At 36.1% G+C, this 20702-nt stretch overlaps 1 protein-coding gene across 1 annotated transcript in view; it reads right to left on the minus strand.

The window, feature by feature from the left end:
* Nucleotides 1-20702, minus strand: part of MED13 (mediator complex subunit 13) — a 110663-nt gene that overhangs the window by 81423 nt on the left and 8538 nt on the right. The window contains exon 3 of the mRNA XM_030297000.1: nt 17940-18108. Within this exon, the coding sequence (XP_030152860.1) occupies nt 17940-18108 (169 nt within the window). The remainder of the gene's footprint in view (nt 1-17939; nt 18109-20702) is intronic.

Raw genomic sequence — 20702 nt, forward strand, 5'->3', positions numbered from 1 at the left:
TTAGACCCTTCAGAATCTGATCCTTGCCTAACTCTCCAGGCAGAGGTATTTAATCCACTAAGAACCCCTCCTTTGTTTACCCCGAATTCCTCCCGACTTCTTCATCATTCTCCAACACTCCTTTAAACATTATCTCTGTGTTCCTATAATAGTCTATGCTTATCATAGTATTTATTATAACACTACTATTACTTATTTAACTAACTGAATTCCTGCCATGTTGTAAATTCCTTGATAGAAAAACTGTAACTTTAATATTTGTAGAAAATTGAGTTATTGGCCCCAATTCTTCACTCCTCTTTCATTTCTTTAATCACAGTAAAAAACACAACATAAAATGTATCATCTTAACCATTTTTAAGTGTGCTGTTCAGTAATGTTAAATATATTCCTATCATTCTGAACTAGATCTGCACAACTTTTCATTATGTAAATCTGAAATTACACCCATTAAACAACAATTCCCTCTTTTTACATCATCTCAGTCCCTGGCAATCACCATTCCACTTTCTGTTTCTACAAATTTGAGTACTTTTCTTTTTTTAAGAAGGCTCCACATGCAGAGTGAAGCCCAACGTGGGGCTTGAAGTCATAACCCTGAGATCAAGACCTGAGCTGAGATCAAGAGTTGGACACTTAACCAAGCAAGCCACTCAGGCACCCAGAATTTGACTACTTTAGATCTACTTCATGTAAGTAGAGTCATACAGTTTTTGTCTTTGTGACTGGCTTTTTTCACTTAGCATTAATATCAAGGTTGATACATGGTGTAGCATGTGACAGGATTCCTTTCCTTTTACATGGTAAATAAAAATCCACTGTGTACATAACACATTTTGCTTAACCATTCATCCATCAATGGACATTTGGGTTGTTTCTACCTCTTGGCTATTGGGAAAAGTGCTGCTATGAACATGGGTGTGCAAATCTCTTCAAGATCCTGCTTTCCTGTAGTCATCAAGATAGTATGGTACTGGCACAAAAACAGACACATAGATTAATGGAACAAAATAGAAAACAAAAAATGGACCCAAACTATATGGTCAACTAATCTTCGGCAAAGCCGGAAAGAATATGCAATGGAAAAAAGACAGTCTCTCCAACAAAAGGTGTTGGGATTGGTGGACAACAACATACAGAAGAATGAAAGTGGAACATTTTCCTACACCATACACAAAAATAAATTCAAAAGGGATGAAAGACCTAAATGTGAGACAGGAAACCATCAAAATCCTAGAGAAGAACATAGGCAGCAACCTCTCTGACACTGGCCATAGCAATCTCTTACTAGACACATCTCCAGAGGCAAGCAACACAAAAGCAAAAATGAACTACTGGGACTTCATCAAGACAAAAAATCTTCTGCATGGCGAAGAAAACAATCAACAAAACTAAAAGGTAACTGTTCAGAATGGGAGGAGATATTTGCAAACAATATATTGGATAAAGGGTTAGTATCCAAAATCTATAAAGAACTTATCAAACTCAACACCTAAAAAAAACAAGTAATCCAGTTAAGAAATGGGCAGAACAGGGCACCTGGGTGGCTCAGTTAAACATCTGGCTTCGACTCAGGTCATGATCTCACAGTTCATGAGTTTGAGTCCCACATCAGAAGAGCTCGAGTCCCTCTTCAGGTGAGCCCTGCTTTGCTCTTTCTCTTTCATTCTTTCTCTCCACCCCCCTCCACCCAGGACTCTCATCTCTCTGCCCCTCACTCACTTGTGCTCTCAAAAAAAAGGGGGGGGGGGCAGGACACATGAACAGACATTTTTCCATAAAAGACACACAGATGGCTAACAGACACATGAAGAGAGATGCTCAACATCACTCATCATCAGGGAAATACAAATCAAAACTACAATGAGGATCATCTCACACCTGTAAGAGTAGCTAAAATTAACAACACAGGAAACAACAGATGTTGGCAAGGATACAGAGAAAGGCAAACCCTCTTACACTACTGGTGGGAATGCATACTGGGGCAGCCACTCTGGAAAACAGTGTGGAGGTTCCTCAAAAAGTTAAAAATAGAACTATCCTACAATCTAGCAATGGCACTACTAGGTATCTACCCAACGGACACAAAAATACTAATTCAGAAGACACACCTCAATGTTTACAGCAGCATTATCAACAATAGCCAACTATGGAAAGAGCCCAAATAGCCATCTACTGATGAATGGATAAAGATATGGTTTATACATACATACAATGGAATATTACTCAGCCATAAAAAACAAGAATGAAACCTTGCCGTTTGCAATGATGTGGATGAAGCTAGAGTGTGTTATGCTAAGTGAACTAAGTCAAAGAAAAATACCATATGATTTCCCTCATGTAGAATTTAAGAAACAAAACAGGTGAACATAGGGGGGAAAAAAAAGGCAAAACATAAACAGACTCAGCTACAGAGAATAAACTGAGGATTGCTAGAGGGGAAGTGGGTGGGGGAATGGGCTAAATGGGTGATGGGTATTAAAGAGAGCACTTGTCATGATGAGCAATGGGCGTTAAATGTGAGAAATCACTGAATTATACTCTTGAAACAAATATTACACTACATGTTAACTAACTAGAATTTAAATAAAAACTTGAAAAAGAAAAAAAGACAAGATCCTGCTTTCAATTCTCTTAGAAGTAGTGTTACTGGATCATGTAGTTCTATTCTTAATTTTTTGAGGAACCTCCATAAGGTTTTCCAGAGCAGTTGTAGCATTTTACAATCCCACCAAGAGTGCACCAAGGGTTCCTATTTCTCTACCCTCACTAACCTTTGTGATTTTTTTTTTAATAGTAGCCATCCTAGCAGATGTGAGGTGGTATCTCATTGTGGTTTTGACTTGCATTTCTCGGATTTGTAATGTTGACCCATGTTTTTTTTTTTTTTTTTTAATATGCTTATTGACCCTCTGTATATCTTCAAAATGTCTTTTCAAGCCTTTTGCCCATTTTTAAATTGGGTTACTTGACTTTTTGTTGTTGAGTTGTAGTTCTTCATACATGCTGGATATTAATGCCTTAACGGATATATGATTTGCAAACATTTTCTCCCAATCCATAAATTGCCTTTTCACTGATTATGTCCACTGATGCACAAAGGTATTTAAGTTTGATATAGTTCAACTGTCTATGTTTGCTTTTGTTGCCTATGCTTTTGATGTCATAACCAGGAAATCATTAGCAAATCTGAAGTCATAAAGCTTTCTCCCTATTTTCTTCTACAAGTTTTATTGTTTTAGGTCTTATTTAGATTTTTAATCCATTTTGAGTTCATTTTTGTATGTAATGTAAGATAAACGCCAACTTAATTCTTTTACCTGTGGATACTAAGTTTTCTGACCATTATTTATTGAAGAAATGCTCTTTTCCCCAGGGTGGTACTGCCATCCTTGCAAAGATCATTTGAATACATACATACAAGCTTATTTCTGGACTTTCTATTCCATTGATTTACATGTCTGTATGCTAGGACCACACTGGGTTTTGTTTTAAAATTTGTTAATGTTTATTTATTTTTGAGCGTGAGCATGAGCCAGGGAGGAGCAGAGAGAGAGGGAAACACAGAATCCAAAGCAGGCTCCAGGCTCCAAGCTGTCAGCACAGAGCTCGACACAGATCTCGAATCCACAAACTGAGATCATGACCTGAGATGAAGTCAGATGCTTAACCGACTGAGCCACCCAGGCGTCCCAATACCACACTGTTTTGATTACTATAGCTTTGTAATAGGTTTTGCTCACCCTTTTTTTGTTTTAAAAGATTTTATTTTTAAGTAATCTTTAAACCCAATGTGGGGGTCAACTCACAACCACGAGATCAAGAGTCGTGTGCCTCACCAACTAAGCCAGCCAGGGACTCCACTCACCCTCTTTTATCCAGGCTTTTTGGTGTGACATTGTAGTTCCTCCCATTAGAGGTGAAATATACCTCCCCAACCTGACTCAGGCTTGCTTTGTACTTGCTTTGGCAAGCAGAAGCTTAAAACATGCATATGCAGTCTGGATTGCCCTCCAGTGCTTCTTTCATTCCCATGAGAATTATATAAAATATACCTCTACCCAACCTGCAGTTCACAGTGTGGACTAGATTGGCTAACCCCTAGTTGACAAGCAGACACGTTACTGAAAACACAGAACTGCTGTTACACCTCCATGTTTTGGGAGTGGTTTGTGACACAGCAATGGCCAATACAGAAACTGGAACCAAAAGTGAGGTGCTACCATGACAGAAATCTAAATATGTGGCACTAACTTTAGGATGAGATTAGCAAGGAACACGGCACTGAAAACTGATGAGGAAATTATTATAGGGGGCTGGGAAAATGATGACCCATGTTATGTAATGGAGAAATACATCATAGAACTGTTGCCTGAAATAATCTAGAAGACAGAAAATATACCTAATGAATTTACAGAGTTGGGAGAACAGATCAAGTCAAAATGTAATTTGATTGTTACTAGCTATACTTCATAAGGTACTAAAAGACAGAGATAAGCTCAGGAAAAAACTTGATGGTTTGCAAGCATAATTTATAAAGATACAGACAACCCAGAAACTGTAGGCTAGAAAATAATACTATTCATCAACAAAGTGATGGTGTGGCCTATATATAACACTGCTTCAAGGAAAACACAAGGTCAAGAGTGTGATTCTAATACCCTTTGTTAAAAATATGTGATTCTTGATACCAGTTGAAACATTAAGATTTTTAAATATTACTCCTAGGCCTCAATACATTTTTCTCAAAGAAGGTATCTAAAGTAAACAAGTATATATGCAATATTTTGTTACTATATGTGGGAATACATAGACAGCCATATTTGTACTTTTCTTTCTTTGTCCTCTTTCCTGACACAGTTCTTCTATAATTGTTAAGGCTGAGTAATAGGGCATATAAATATAATTTCTAAACAGCATTTTTGTCTTAGCCAACCATTAATGTTTAATTTCTGAGAGAGATTGGCCCATTTTAAAACAGGCAGATAATTTTCAAAGCATTTCTCTCTCTAAACAATAAAAAAAGGACAAAATGCTAAAAAAAAAAAAAAAAAAACTTAAGAAAATTCATATTCAACTGGTTAGAATGACTATATATATTTTTTTTACCATTACAAGGTTTTTTGCGTTTTTTAAATTTTTTAAATTATTTAATTTAAAATAAAAATAAATATTTTTGAGAGAAGGGGTGGGGGGTGTAGAGAGAGAGGGAGACAGAATCCAAAGCAGACTCCAGGCTCTGAGCTGTCAGCACAGAGCCCAACGTGGGGCTTGAACCCACGAACCATGAGATCATGACCTGAGCCGAAGTCAGATGCTCAACCGACAGAGCTACCCAGGCGGCCCATTTTTGGGTTTGTTTGGTTTTTTTTTTTACAGGATTTTCAGGAAACTTTAGAAGACAAATATTTCTCAATAAATGAGACAAAATTTACGAGTTTACTGGGGAATTACTAAGAATACTTACATCAAAAAAAATATTAAGTGACTCTAGCAAGAATGATTACACAAAGAAATTGTAATTTGGTTAGTTTTAAAGATCAATTAAGTATTTTACAAAAATGATTATGAATGCTATGTGCTTATTCAGTAACTGAATAGTAAACTTTAAAATCTGACTTGCAAATACTTTCAAGAACATTTGCAAGTGTAAGCAACAACCTAAAACAGTCTCATGTTCTTTATCTTTAAAAGACTAAGAGGCTAGGAAACTTGAATTTTATATCCTACTTCCTGTTTTTAATCAGTGAAGTATAGGGCACCTGGGTGGCTCAGTCGGTTGAGCATCTGATATTGGCTTAGGTCATGATCTCACAGTTAGTGAATCTGAGCCCCCCATATCAGGCTTGCTGCTGTCAGCACATTTCGGATCCTCTGTCCCCTTCTCTCTCTGCCCCAGCCCTGCTCACGCTCTCTCTCCCCCAAAATATATAAATATAAAAAAAATTTAGGGAAAAAAAATCAGTGAAATATAGTTCTTAAAAATACAGTTTGACTATGTTTCATTTCGTATGTAAATGTTAAATGAGAATAAAAAAGGAAACTCAAAATTGATTTTGTCATGACATAAAAAGCAAATAACATGCTTCAAGTTTTTCCTAAAAAGATTACTATAATCTGGAAAATGTTTTTTAAAAAGTACACTACTTATATTCTATTAAATATTATTTAGGAAAATAAACATAATCTGGTATATACAAACACCATGGTCTGTAAAATGAAGGCCTAATATAGGCTTTCCATTATGTACAATGAGTACTTAACCCTCATAACTCTTAATTCACAAAAACTTGGCTGATGTAAAAAAATTTGTCTCCAAAGGGTTTTGTAAAAACCCAACATTCCAATACACAATCTCTCAGCTGCCACTATTTATCTGTATTGCCCTACTTATCAGCAGCTCTCCATTCCAGATGCCTATGATTAAAGAAAAATATCACCTCCTATATTACTAGCATATGTTCCTAATATAGCCTAATCTAATTCTAATATAAAATGATTTAAAATAAATCAAATTTGTGAATACAGGAGAAAAAACTAACCATTCTTAATATGGCATAAAATTTCTAAAATTCTAAATTTCTAAAATTCTAAAAATTTCTAAAATTAAAGACAATATTCTAGTCAGAAAATATTATAGGACAAAAAAATGTTACATAATACTGCCATATTAAATTCAGAATGGCTCTTATTTCAAGGAGAAGATATTATTTATAACATCACTTAAAACATCTTTGGCACTTAGCACTTAGAAAAATGGAGTTAAATATGTGTAACTACAATGAGAATCCATGGTGGGACAACTGGGTGGCTCAGCTGGTTGAGCGTCCAACTCTTGTTATCAGCTGGGGTCACAATCCCAGGATCACGGGATTGAGCCTTGCCAGGCTTCGTGCTGAGCATGGAGACTGCTTGAGATTCTTTCTCTCTCTCTCTCTCTCTCTCTCTCTCTCTCTCTGCCCCTATCCCCCACTCACTCATGCACTTTCTCTCTAAAATTAAAAAAAAGAATCCAAGGTACTGCTAGCTACTATAGTTACTGCAGAGAATACCTTGTTCTTTAGGAGCTAATACTGTAATAACCAAAACAAAAAGATGGGTGAAGCAAAAGTTTACAGATGAAACCTGAGCAAATAATCTGTTGTAGAATAGTAAACATTCCTCATTTAAGTACTGAAATTAAACAAAACATTATTTCTAAGACAAAATGAAAATATGCTTATAAACACCTATTCTAATAGTTCAATATGTACACTGTTTTAAGAGATGCCATATCTCATTTAGTTTTAGCACTTCTGTTAGGTAGGTACAGGAAGATATCCCATTTTGCTGATTGGGAATTTAAAGCACAAAGAAGTTAACAGGCTTGTCTTAAAATCATAAAACTAGTTAAAGAGAATGTTGACTTAACATCCTAGTCATCCTAATAGCCAATTTTAAGTGGACAAAGGACTTAAAACAGGACTTCTTATATCTCCAAAGAAGATATACAAACAGCCACCAACCTCATGAAAAGATACTCAACATCACTCATCATTAAGGAAATACAAATCAAATCTTCAATATACCATTTCAACTCTAGGATGGCTATTATTAAATAAAATATTTTAGAAAAGAAGTGTTTGTGAGGATGTGGAAAAACTGGAATCCTCCTAGTGGGAATGTAAAATGGTGTAGCTGCTATGAAAAAGTATGGCAGTTCCTTTAAAAAGAAAAAAAAAAAAAATCAAACACAGAATTACTATATGATCCAACAATTCCACTTCTAGGTATATTCCCAAAAGAACTAAAAGCAGGGACTTGAACAGATATTCGCACACCAATATTCATAGCAGCATTATTCACAACACATAAAAAGTGGAAAAAACCAATCATCCACTATCAGATGAATGGATAAACAACACGTGGAATAAAAATACAATGGAATATTCAGCCTTAAAAAGAAATGAAATTGTGGTGCATACTACAAGGATCAGAACCTGAGGACATTAAGCTAAGTGAAATAAGCCAGACACAAAAGGACAAATACTATATAATTCCACTTATATAACGTAACTAAAACAGCCAAATTTATAGCGACACAAAGCAGAACAGTGGTTACCAGCGGCTAGGAGGAGGGGACTATATAAGGAGGAGTTATTAAAGGGCAGATTTTCAATTTGGGATGATGAAAAGGTTCTGTAGATAGTGGTGATGGTTGCACAACAACACGAATATACTTGATGCCACTGAACTGTACACTGAAAAATGGTTAAAATGGTGAATTTGTTGTGTCTAGTTTACCACAATAAAAAAACAAACCAGTTCCCCCAATTCCTAGATTTTTATTCCATTAATCCAATAATTTCCAAACCTGTCTTTTATTACAATCAACCTGGATAGCTTTTAAAAATTTCAAAGCCCAGGCCATACTCCCAGGTTAAAACATGGACACATCACTACTGTTTTAATCTTTCAAGGTTATTCCACATCAAGTTTGACTACGGCATTAATCTATATTTCTGTAGCTCTCATGGTACCATTTTTAATTTCTTAAATTTATAACTTCAACATTAGGTATTCTGAACATATCTCCATGAACAAGAGAGCTTTATTAAAATCTAAAAGATAACATTTCATCTGTGAATTTTGAATATACTTCTGCTCACTTATTAAACACATTACTTACACTACAGTGTAAGGAATACTTAGAAAGCAATGATATTCTGGTTTACATCTTCAGATGCTCTGCAAGTACTCTTTATACGCTTATATTTCTCCAATATAAAAAATTATATTTCTCCAATATAAAAAAATTTGTCAGGGGGCGCCTGGATGGTTCAGTTGCCTAAGTGTCCAACTCTTAATTTCAGCTCAGGACATGATCTCACAGTGTGTCAGTTCAAGCCCTGCATCCGGCTCTGTGCTGACAGTGAGGAGCCTGCTTGGTATTCTTCTTCTCTCCCTCTCTCTGCCCCACCCTTGTTCACAGTCTGTCTCTCAAAATAAATAAATAAATAAATAAACTTAAAAGAGAGAGAGAGAAAAGAAATTTGTAAGTATTCTTTTACTACTTCCTATCACTTTAAAAAGATGTAGATACAGAAGAAACAGTGGTCTACAGGGTCCACAATCTGTCCTATCTTTCATGCCCTATAATCTAGCTCCAATACTAGCAAGATGTATGACCCTGGATAAGGGACTTAACCTCTCTGTGCTTCAGGTTTAGCAATTGTAAAACTGAAGTAATAACAGAGTTGTTTTAAGAATTGAGTTAATACACATGAAGTCCTTATTCTGAACACAGCCTGGACAGTTCTGCTAGAGCAAAGGTTTCTCACTACCCTCCTCCCCTTCAGAGAGAAAAAACAAACAAACAAAAAAACCTTCCCTATTATCATTCATATCTAAAGCCAATAGTTCAAAAGGACAGATTATAGGAGTCTATAGTAAAAACCATGTAAGAAATGATAGTAAGAAAAGCTCAAATGAGAGGAAAAAAGGAAGAAGTCTTTCTTAGCACTTAATTTTTCTCATAAATGCTTCTGGAAAGCATGAGAATGTAGAAAACTGACCATGTAAATCCTAATGACTGAAGCATTAGAGAAATTTCATGGGTCATAAGTACTATTATATCATCACTTAAGATTTCAGAAAATAGGACACATAATAATCTTGAAGAGACATTAATGACAGACCAACACAGGCTGCAGAAAGGGGGGAAAAAAAAAAGACAGCAACTATGTCCAACTGGGCAAATAGTAGGTACTTTGAGATAGGTGAAGGTTTCCCCTATCTTTGAGAGTCTCAAAATTTAACATACAATTCCAAGAGGGTTCAGAAAACCAGATAAAAAATATCTTTTACCAATAAACACTATACCAAGCTCAGCTGGACTTAAAGTCCTGGAACTATATTGCTAATGCAACAGCTAATATATACACGTGACTACTGAGCACTTAAAATGTGCCCAGTCCAAACTGAGATGTACTCTAATTACTGAATAGACATTAAACTTCAAAAACTTATTTAAGAAAAGTAAAATATCTCAATATTCTTTGCATAATTAATTACATGCTAAAATGATATTCTGGATCTACTGAGTTAAATATATTAAAATTGATTTCACCTGGTTTTTTGTTTTACCTTTTTCAATGTATCTACTAGAAGATTTAAAATTACATTTGTAACTCACAAAATTTCCATTGGACACTATTACCTTAGAATGCAGGAAAAAAGAAAAGGAATCCTTAGAAAAAATAATAGTGATAGCTCTTATCTTATCTAGAAGTTCAAGTTTTCAGAGGTATTGAGGAACCCAACCAAAGGACATCCTAAAGCTATATAAAATGGCTGCTAACGTATCTCCAAATGAAATTTAAATCTTGTGTTTATATTTATTAAAATATTAAAGTCACTGTGTAGAAACCACAGGTGTAGTAAAGATAAACAGTTTTATGGGTGAAATTTAAAGTATATTCCTTCATGTATTGCCTTAATAACAAAAGCTTGACCAACTAATTCAGGAAAGCTCCTGAAGTATTATTTTAATTATAACTGTAAAGGCTCTGGTATAAACAACACCATCCAGGGGCGCCTGGGTGGCGCAGTCGGTTAAGCGTCCGACTTCAGCCAGGTCACGATCTCGCGGTCCGTGAGTTCGAGCCCCGCGTCAGGCTCTGGGCTGATGGCTCGGAGCCTGGAGCCTGTTTCCGATTCTGTGTCTCCCTCTCTCTCTGCCCCTCCCCCGTTCATGCTCTGTCTCTCTCTGTCCCCCAAAAAATAAATAAACGTTGAAAAAAAAAAAAAATTTAAACAACACCATCCAAAAGAACTTTCTGTTATGATGGAAATACTCTATTATCTACATCACCCAATACAATAGCCACTAGTCACAAGAGCACTTGAAATATGGTTAGTGAAATTGAGAAACTGAATTCCAACTTTATTTCAATTAACTGAAATTTAAATAGCCACCAGTGGCTAGTGGCTACTATCTTGAATAGCACGGTTCTAAAATTTCTTTAAAAGAAAAAAAATAGGGATTATATTTCCTTATTTTGCCCTAATATTCTAGTTACAATTAACTCTGCACAAATACTCAGGGATGTACTCCTCTCCATCCTGTGAACTTTGCCTGCTTCACGCCATAAGACGAAAATCTCTGTGAACCAGGCTCTCTTTGCTAATACTTAACCGTAACGGCTTAGAACATACAGAACAGACATTTGATCCCATCTCCTTTATGTTCTATCCAGAAAAGATTTATTTTACTTATATATACACATGTAACTATACACATACATATATCTTATATATGTGTATATACATATTTCCTACACTGCCTTTAAAATTGAAGTTAAAGGGCGGCGCCTGGGTGGCACAGTCGGTTGAGCGTCCGACTTCAGCCAGGTCACGATCTCGCGGTCCGTGAGTTCGAGCCCCGCGTCAGGCTCTGGGCTGATGGCTCAGAGCCTGGGGCCTGTTTCCGATTCTGTGTCTCCCTCTCTCTCTGCCCCTCCCCCGTTCATGCTCTGTCTCTCTCTGTCCCAAAAATAAATAAACGTTGAAAAAAAAATTTTTTTTAAAAATAAAAAAAATAAAATAAAATTGAAGTTAAAGGTATCTTACACAGTAAAAATCTCAAAGCAGATTTACCAAATATATTTTTGCATAGAAATTAATTATACGGCTACATTTGAGGGAACATAGTTGAGGGAACATAGTAAAATTAAGGTATATATTCAGTGTTCCCTATTAACTTCTCTCCTATACGATCTCAACTGCCATTTAGCAGACTCCTATGTAAATACATACTGTAAGATACTGGACTAGCAGTCTTTTTGTTAAGTTTATTTTGAGAGAGAGAGAGAGAGAGAGAGCGCGCGAGAGAGAGAGCGCATGTGCAAGTGGAGGAAGAGCAGACAGAGAATCCCAAGCAGGCTCCACACACTCAGCATGAATCCCAAGGCAGGGCTCAAACTTATAGGGCTTGAACTCATGAACCGTGAGATCATGACCTGAGCGGAAATGAAGAGTCAGACACAACCAACTAAGCCACTCAGGTGCTCCTGGACTAGCAGTCTTAAAAAAAAATCCTTACTAATAACTTTCTACTCTGTGTACATTCCTACAAACATTTAAAATTCTTACTAGGGGCACCTGTAATGCTAGTAAGTCATTGGTACTTACTACATCCATTTACCTGTGCTTTTACTAGCAAACACAGCGACTGTCATCTGATAGAGCCCCCTACACTGTAGGAAAATACCTAAACTGTTAAGACAAAACACTGATCATTCTTTTAACAATACCTGAAGATGGCAGATTTAAAAGTAATTTTTTTCAATTTTTCTGTGTTAATTATCCTTATAGCTTCTTAAATTTCTGTGGTTAATTACCCATATAGTTGAGGGGTTCTTTACAGCTAACCTAGCTATACCACTAGATTTAATTCCATTTCCTGAGTCCCTGAAGACTGTTACAGTTAATCAGACAATTAGCTATACTGAAGTCCAGATTATTAGAAGATGAGAATCTATATTTAAGGGGCATAAAAGGAAGAAGAATGAAGAAGAGGTCAGTAATAGTATTTTCTCCTTTGTTCAAATCAAACCAGTTTCACAGTAACAATTTCCTTCCTTGACAACTGTGTTAATTCTTTTTAAGAAAGTGTATACAAGTTTAACAAAAAGTGAACTGATTAGTGAACAAAAATAGTATATATTATGCTTAATGGGTTAGCTTCATAATGGGCTAGAAGTGCACTAATTTATAATCTAATCTTTATCTACCTTCCCAATTATCATTCCATTGAATTCACTGGAAAAGTTAGTAGTCCCAAACCATAATTTAAAGCAACTGACAGACTTATATGCTGGGTTTTTCTACTTGCTTTTTCCTTTCCTTTTTTTTTTTTTTTAAATGTTTATTTATTTTTGGGAGGGACAGAGAGCGCACATATGCACAAGTGGGGGAGGGGCAGAGAGAGAAAGGGAGACACAGAATACAAAGCAGGCAACAGGCTCCAAGCTGGCAGCATGGAGCCTGACACGGGGCTTGAACTCATGAAGCGTGAGATCATGACCTGAGCCAAAGTCAGATATTCAACCAACTGAGACACCTAGGTACCCCTCTACTTGCTTTTCTAAAGGGAGGGGAGATGGCAGGTAAGCTCCTATGAAAAAAGATTTGAGGAACAGCATTTATTCTTCCTGGATAAAATCAGTTTTGTACCACAACTATCCTTCAAGAGTAATTCAAAAGAGCATATACTATTTCTGATACCACCCCACTAATAAAACACAATTTGAATTTAGTCCCCCTTCTAAATGGGTCAGCCTCCTGGGGCACCTGGGTGGCTCAGTCAGTTGAGTGTCACACTTCAGCTCAGGTCATGATCTCATGGTTCATGGGGTCAAGCCCTGCGTCATGCTCACTGCTGTCAGCACAGAGCCCACTTTGGATCCTCTGGTCCCCCATGCCGCCCCTCCGCCACTCATGCTCTCTCTCAAAAATAAATAAACTTAAAAATAAATAAATAAATGGGTCAGCCCACAGAAAAACACTAGTGCTCAATTACAGAATTAAATAACAAGTAGAATCTACTAGATTTATGGAAATCTCCAATATGAAAAGTTGTATCTTCTATTAATAATAGCCCACTAAGAGAAATTCTTGCATGAAGAGAAATAAAGATACTTCCAGTATCTAACATGGCTCATTGAACACATTCATTTATTTCTACTTCTTTGTGAAGCAAAAATAGATAGTAAAAGGCAGGAGAAGCACAAAGAGAATGGTGGAAGTAAAGGCAACAGACAAACATGATCACAAAATTTGGGGAGCTAGCAAGCAAAAGCAAAAATAGTAACTAACTTAGTAAATAAGGACTAACGGGAAGATACCAAGGTAAAAAATGAATTAAACCCACAGAATCCCGAATCCCAGAGAGGTACAAAAGTTGAAGACACTGGTAGATCTTTGAAGGTGGATGCATGGTGTAACTAAAAAGAGAAAGAATGAAAGTTCAAATGATAAGTCAGACTCCTAGACCTACTTTTCCATCCTGTAGACAGGATCTTTACATCTTTCCAGATCAGTGGAAAACTTACAAGTTCACTCTGAATTGGATGAAACAGAGGGACTCTGCACTTAAAGATACTAGATACAGCTGAAATGATGTATTTAAAAGAGAAATTAAGTGAAAATCTAAATACCATACAAGTATAGTATTTCCCCAATATAAATGTACAACTACAGCCCCCTTTCCCCAGTAGACTCCCTAAACATCGGCAGCCAAGCTTATACTCTCTAGTTAGGATACTAAAGGACTCCTCCGGGAAAGCAATTAGCTTAAAGGAATGGGGGTGGGGAGGGACACATACAGATAGACAGGCAGCAGGCACCCAATAAAAAGAACAGGTCCCCGACAAGTCACCCTACTAAAGCCTGCAATTTCATAGCTACTCACATACAAACAGAATTTCCAATCAGTATTTTAGTGCCCAGAAGTCTCAAGAGTAGAAAAGGAGGTAATTTAGATATTCAGGATCCCAAAATATTACTTCTCATGTACTCGCTTCTTAGGAAACTACTGGTGGATAGGCACTACCAAAATAGTTAAGACAAAAAAAGCAAACATGAGATCTAGGAAATAAGGGAAAGGGAATTCCCATGATGAATGCTGTGAAACGAGCCTATAGAACAACCAGTTCAAATTAGAACTGAAAAATGAAGGGCTCAAACATATATTTTTTTAAAATATTTATCCTAGGAGAGAGAAAGAGAGAGAGAAAGAAAGAACGTGAAGGCACATGGGGGAGGGGGCAGAAAGAGAGGGAGAGTGGCGCCTGGGTGGCTCAGTCGGTTGAGTGTCTGACTTCAGCTCGGGTCATGATCTCACGGTGAGTTCGAGCCCCGCGTCGGGCTCTGTGCTGACAGCTCAGAGCCCGGGGCCTGTTTCAGATTCTGTGTCTCCCTCTCTCTCTGACTCTCCCCTGTTCATGTTCTGTCTCTCTCTGTCTCAAAAATAAATAAACGTTAAAAAAAAAAAAAAAGAAAGAGAGGGAGAGAGAGAATCCCTAGCAGGCTCTGTGCTGACAGAGGGGCCCAAACCCATGAACTGTGAGATCATAGCCTTAGCTGAAATCTAGAGTTGGATGCTTAACCAACTGAGCCATCCAGGTGCCCCACAAATAAAGATATTAAGTGACAAGAGAGGGGAGCCTGGGTGGCTCAGTTGGTTGAGTGTCCAACTCTTGGATTTTGGCTCAGGTCATGATCCCGGGGTCATGGACTGAGCCCTGTGTCAGGCTCTGCACTGTGTGGAATCTGCTTAAAATTCTGTCTCTCTCTCTCTGTCTCTCTCTCTTTCTTTCTCTCTTCCTCCCCCCCCCCCCCTTTGCCCTTCTCCCTGGCTCATGCTCTCTAAAAATAAATCTTAAAAAACAAAACAAACAAACAAAAACACACAGAGGGCCACCTGAGTGGCATGAGTTGTTTAAGTGTCCTGATTTTTGGTTTTGGCTTCAGGTCATGATCTCAGAGTCTGGGAGTTTAAGCCCTGTGCCAGGCTCTGCACTGATGGTGCTTGGGATCCTCTCTTCCTTTTTCTGTCTGTCTCTCCTGAGTGCACTCTCACACACTCTCTATTCTCTCAAAAATAAATTAAAAAGAGAGAGAAAGAAAAAAGAAACTAATAGATTACACAAACTACTTGAAGGGAGGGAAGATTTGTGCTTCTGGTAAATAGTCTGGGAGTGAATCACCAATCAGTACATAGATCAAAGGTCAGAAAACTATAACTGAAAAGAGCTACAGGATAAATATTTTAGGCTAAATATTTTAGGCTTTGTGGGTCATCTATCTCTATTCGGCTGTGCTGTAGTGTGCAGGCAGGCATAAAATAATCCATAAATGAGTGAACATGGCTATGTTAAAATCAAATTTTACTTACAAAAACAGGTGGCAGGCTATATTTACCCTGTGGAGTAGTAGTTTACCAATCCCTGACATAGATAATTAAGTGAAAAAAGAAATAATCATGAACACAGAGGAAAACAAAAAGATACAGAGGAAATGGAATATAATCCTAATATACTATATGGCTTGGCTATAAATAGTATTTATATAATCATAGTAAATATTTTTTATGAACTCTTATAATCTTATTGGCAAGATAAGAAAGAAACAAAGGGAAAAGAACGCATACAAGTATATCAATGTCCAAGTGGTTGGGATGGAGGAAGAGTATAAAGTAACTAAACCATCAATACAAAGTCAATAGATTAATCCTGAATAACTGAAAACTCAAGAGTAAGCATGTTACTTGCTTTAAAATGTATAATAGGTAAATTAAAAGAAAGTTAAAAGGATTAAAAGGGAATGCGTATAAGGAGCACATCTAGGAGTTGGGGCTCAGGATCACAGCTTTTCATCATTTTAGATCTTAGTAATCTGCTTGACTTCTTAAAACTGTATTATGTATTTGGTGAACATTGCTAATTACCAACCTGTATTTCCCCTTCTTCTAATTGCCTACCTAATGTCTATTCCCTCTTTCTTCTTCTAATCAGAAACCTTATTTTGTTCAGAGCAGCAATGCTTCCACATAAAAATATTTGTTTCTCTCAGGATAGACAGTGATATGTCAGCTAAAGTCTCTAAGAAGGAAACTATTTTCTGATTCAAGGGTCACCCCGTCTAAATTCTTCCCTTCCTCTTCCTGCCTGAATTCACTGTGAGTGAAATCCAAAGCAACAACACCCACTGGGACCATGTGGATGAAAGCCAAAGACTAAAGACGACATGGAAGAAAAGTCCAGGAAACCTGAGTCCTTGAAGACATTACTGAACCAATGCACTAGTATTGAACTATATACCCCCAGATTCCTTGCAATTGAGAAAAATCAATTCCTACATAAGGCAAGTGGTTAAGTCTTCTGTCTTTTGCAACTGAATTCATTCCTAACCTGTACAATTAATTTTCTTGTTGATAATAAAGGTTTATGTTCATTTTCAAAGAGGAAAAAATAAAAGAGACTTGATTTGTCCAGGTTTATCTACTCATCCATTCTAATAAAACTAAAAAGAGAAGTTTAAAAGAACATTAAAAAAAGATGTGCACATAAGACAGAAAAGATGGCATCTCAGCAATGATACAACATAACCAAATGTTTACTTCATATCCTCACATCTTTCAGGGAAAACTAAAATATTTCCTTTTTCCTTCTCTCACATTCCATCTTACCACTGTTTTATCTCTCTTGAAGCCTCACTAATTTAACAACTGCTTGGGACCAAATCTTCTAACAGGCTGTGTCTCAAACCATTTAAATCACAGAGAACTGTAGCAACCTAAAGCTTTTAACTGCACAGGAAAAGATGATATCTTAAAAGTCTTCTGTGCCTCTACCTACTCTACAAATTAGTGTCATAAATTTGCTTAATTCAAAGTTCAAGAAAATTACAAATACTCTAAGACTAAACAGGTCTTATATAGAAAAGCACAAATTTAAATTACTTTAAAGCAAAATGAGAAGTTTGGGAATGAAAAGAGCTAACTCAATCCAAAACATAACTACAGATCACTATCTTTTACAAGTATTAATATTACTTAACAGAGTACTGTGAATATATTTGCACTAGTATAGTACTAAAATAAGCACTGTTCATTGCTTAAGCCTCTGCTTTCATCCTACATTTTTTCTATCATCCCGAATAAAAATTTAGGCCACTATACTGAAACCACAACCTATTCTCACTTCAAGAAAATTCTTAAAATGTGTAAAAGAAAGGGTGAAGTGGTTAGAGAAAATCACATACTTACAGTACTTTGCCAAAATTAACCTCATTCATCTGTCTGTAAGATAGCTTGTTTTACTCCACATTTTCTGTAAAGCTATAAAAATTAACAAACCTAAGAAATGTTAAGTAAGAGTTTAAATAAGATAGCTTACCTTTTATTTATAGGTTTTTCATCTTTTTCATAAGGCTTTACAAACCACTTGCCAATGCGTACAAAGTTCCGGTTCATTAAACACCGTTCCAACAGATTGTGAACTGCTTTAAAAAGCAGAGTACGACATTCATAGGAAAGTCCATTCTCCCACACTCCATCTTCCTCTTCTACAAGAGAAATGAAAGAAACAAAAACTATATCTACTCAGAGCCAAGCAAAAAGCGTTACAATTTAAACTCTCAATTCGTAAACCCCCTACCACTTAGTACATTAAACCTACTGCACCTCAGAATATTGAGCTACCATCACTTCAATATATCTCTACACATTAAGATATCAGGTTTCAAAGTTACTCCATATGGAATAAAACACCTAAGTGCCATATATTCTACTAAAGTACCTGAAAATTATTTTCCCACTGCATAAAAAAGCAATGATGTAATGCAAACATACTGATTTGATTTCTGTATCCATGAAAAGACCATTTGTATAAGCTGGGATTTATTAAAGACACTCTATACCTGAAGTGCCAATTTCTAAGCTGGCTTACTTGTTAGTTACCTTGTCCTAATTCCTCTATTCATTCAGCTTGCCAAAAAAATTAGCTAGTTAATAATTAACCCAAAACATTTTATGTCCATCAGCATTCTAATCCACGACTCAACTATAAAAATAAGTGATGAATAAAAAGGAAGCTTTTGGCACACAGCCTAACAAGCAACGTATTATTAGCCACCTTAGGTCTCGTTTCAAACAAACGATTCCCATGATTACTATTCAGTATAGGATCCTCTACTGGGGGAAGAAATTTTAAAATATAAAAACCAAAATTTTAAATAGCACTTATGATATAGTTGTAACTACCCTCACTATTCATTAGTAAGCAGCAATTTTGCCAGCTCACCTATTAACCACTCCAAGTTAACTTATCAAAAAAATATTAACATAGTTATTTCGAGAGAAGTCCAGATGTAGTTTAACAAAAATGTATTACTCTATCCCTTTCATACCTTTAACAAAGCATCAAAAGAATACTGCTACAAACTGTCCTTGAGCTTTTTAACTTATTTTGTTTCAAATATAATTTAGTATCATTTCATAGCCTATGTCTTTGTAAACAATATACATATGAATCTTTCAATGTAAGTAAAAAAATACATAAAACCTTTCTTATTCAACACTAAAAATGTCTACACTACACTCATAGAAAAATAATAAACTATGATGCTTTTGAATAAAAGCAGAAGCATGTGTTTAGAGGGACACATGGTTTACATTCATAACCTACACAACAAATGGGAGAATGAACATTAACTAAAAAGCATATAATGACAGTGGACTTTAACTGCACTAGAAATTTGTGCCACTACAAAGTTAATGTTCTTTAAAGTTTTTTTTTTTTTTTTTAATTTTTTTTTCAACTTTTTTTTTTTTATTTATTTTTGGGACAGAGAGAGACAGAGCATGAACGGGGGAGGGGCAGAGAGAGAGGGAGACACAGAATCGGAAACAGGCTCCGGGCTCTGAGCCATCAGCCCAGAGCCCGACGCGGGGCTCGAACTCACGGACCGCGAGATCGTGACCTGGCTGAAGTCGGACGCTTAACCGACTGCGCCACCCAGGCGCCCCTAAAGTGTTTTTAAAGTGTTTTAAATTAGTCAAGTCTTTCAAGTCAATTAATTATTTTTCCAAAAAGGTAAGCTTTAAAAAAAATGAGGTAACCTATAGAAAATGACAATACTTGAGAACTGGAATAATTTTAAATCATTAATATTAAGCATTAATATTAAAGATAAAAGGCTTTCACATTCTATTATATTATAGACAACCATATATAGATAGATCTATATAGATCTATCTATCTCTCTCTCTATATATATGTACCCATTTAAAGCCAAAACTTCATGAGTTTCGCTTTATTAAAGAAAACAGTAAGCTAGGAGAAAAGAGAAGTGGCACACATGGACTTCAATTTAATTATTTAAGGGTCTAGATCACAAGTATATTTGTGAGTCGCTGAGAGAAAAAAATCTTAATGTGCTTTCAGGCTAATCAGATTCTATCACTTCAAAATTAAAGTCACATTAAAAGTTTTACCTCAAATTATGATTTATAATTACTTAAAATATGCATGTTTTTAATTCCAAGAAAGTTATCCTAGGAATATCTTCCAGTTCTTAACTTCTTTGTAATCTATTTAGTGTATTTTTATTGCCATTTACCTCAAAAATCCTTACCTTCTGAGAAGCACAATGGTTATAACATCTGTTCTAGACAAGAAATCTTTACCAAAACTTTTTTAACTAGTTCTAAGTTCAAAAGCTACAAAAACCTAAGACACAGAATTACCATATTAAAGTTGTACAGTTACTATAAACTTCAAATATCGGAAAATTATTCACTTAAAACTTGAGAATGAATTTGCCTTCTTCCCAAAAAGAGTAAATAAAAAAGTGTTTGGAATAGTAAAAGCCTATAATACAATAATTTATATACATTTTTCTTCTTTTCTTAGAGACACAGAGCAGGAGAGAGGGACAGCGGGAAAGAGAGACCATCCTAAGCAGGCTCCACACTCAATGCAGAGCCTGATGCAGGGCTTAATCCCAGGACACTGGGATTATGACCTCAGCTGAAATCAAGAGTTGGACACTCAACTGACTGAGCCACCCAGGCACCCCTACATACATTTTTTTTTTAACATAAAATCCAGTTACACCTGAATTTAAATGATTTAAGAATACTAAATACAGTTTAGGAA

The sequence above is a fragment of the Lynx canadensis genome, chromosome E1 (genome assembly GCF_007474595.2).
Source record: "Lynx canadensis isolate LIC74 chromosome E1, mLynCan4.pri.v2, whole genome shotgun sequence".
In the NCBI taxonomy this organism is placed as follows: Eukaryota; Metazoa; Chordata; class Mammalia; order Carnivora; family Felidae; genus Lynx; species Lynx canadensis.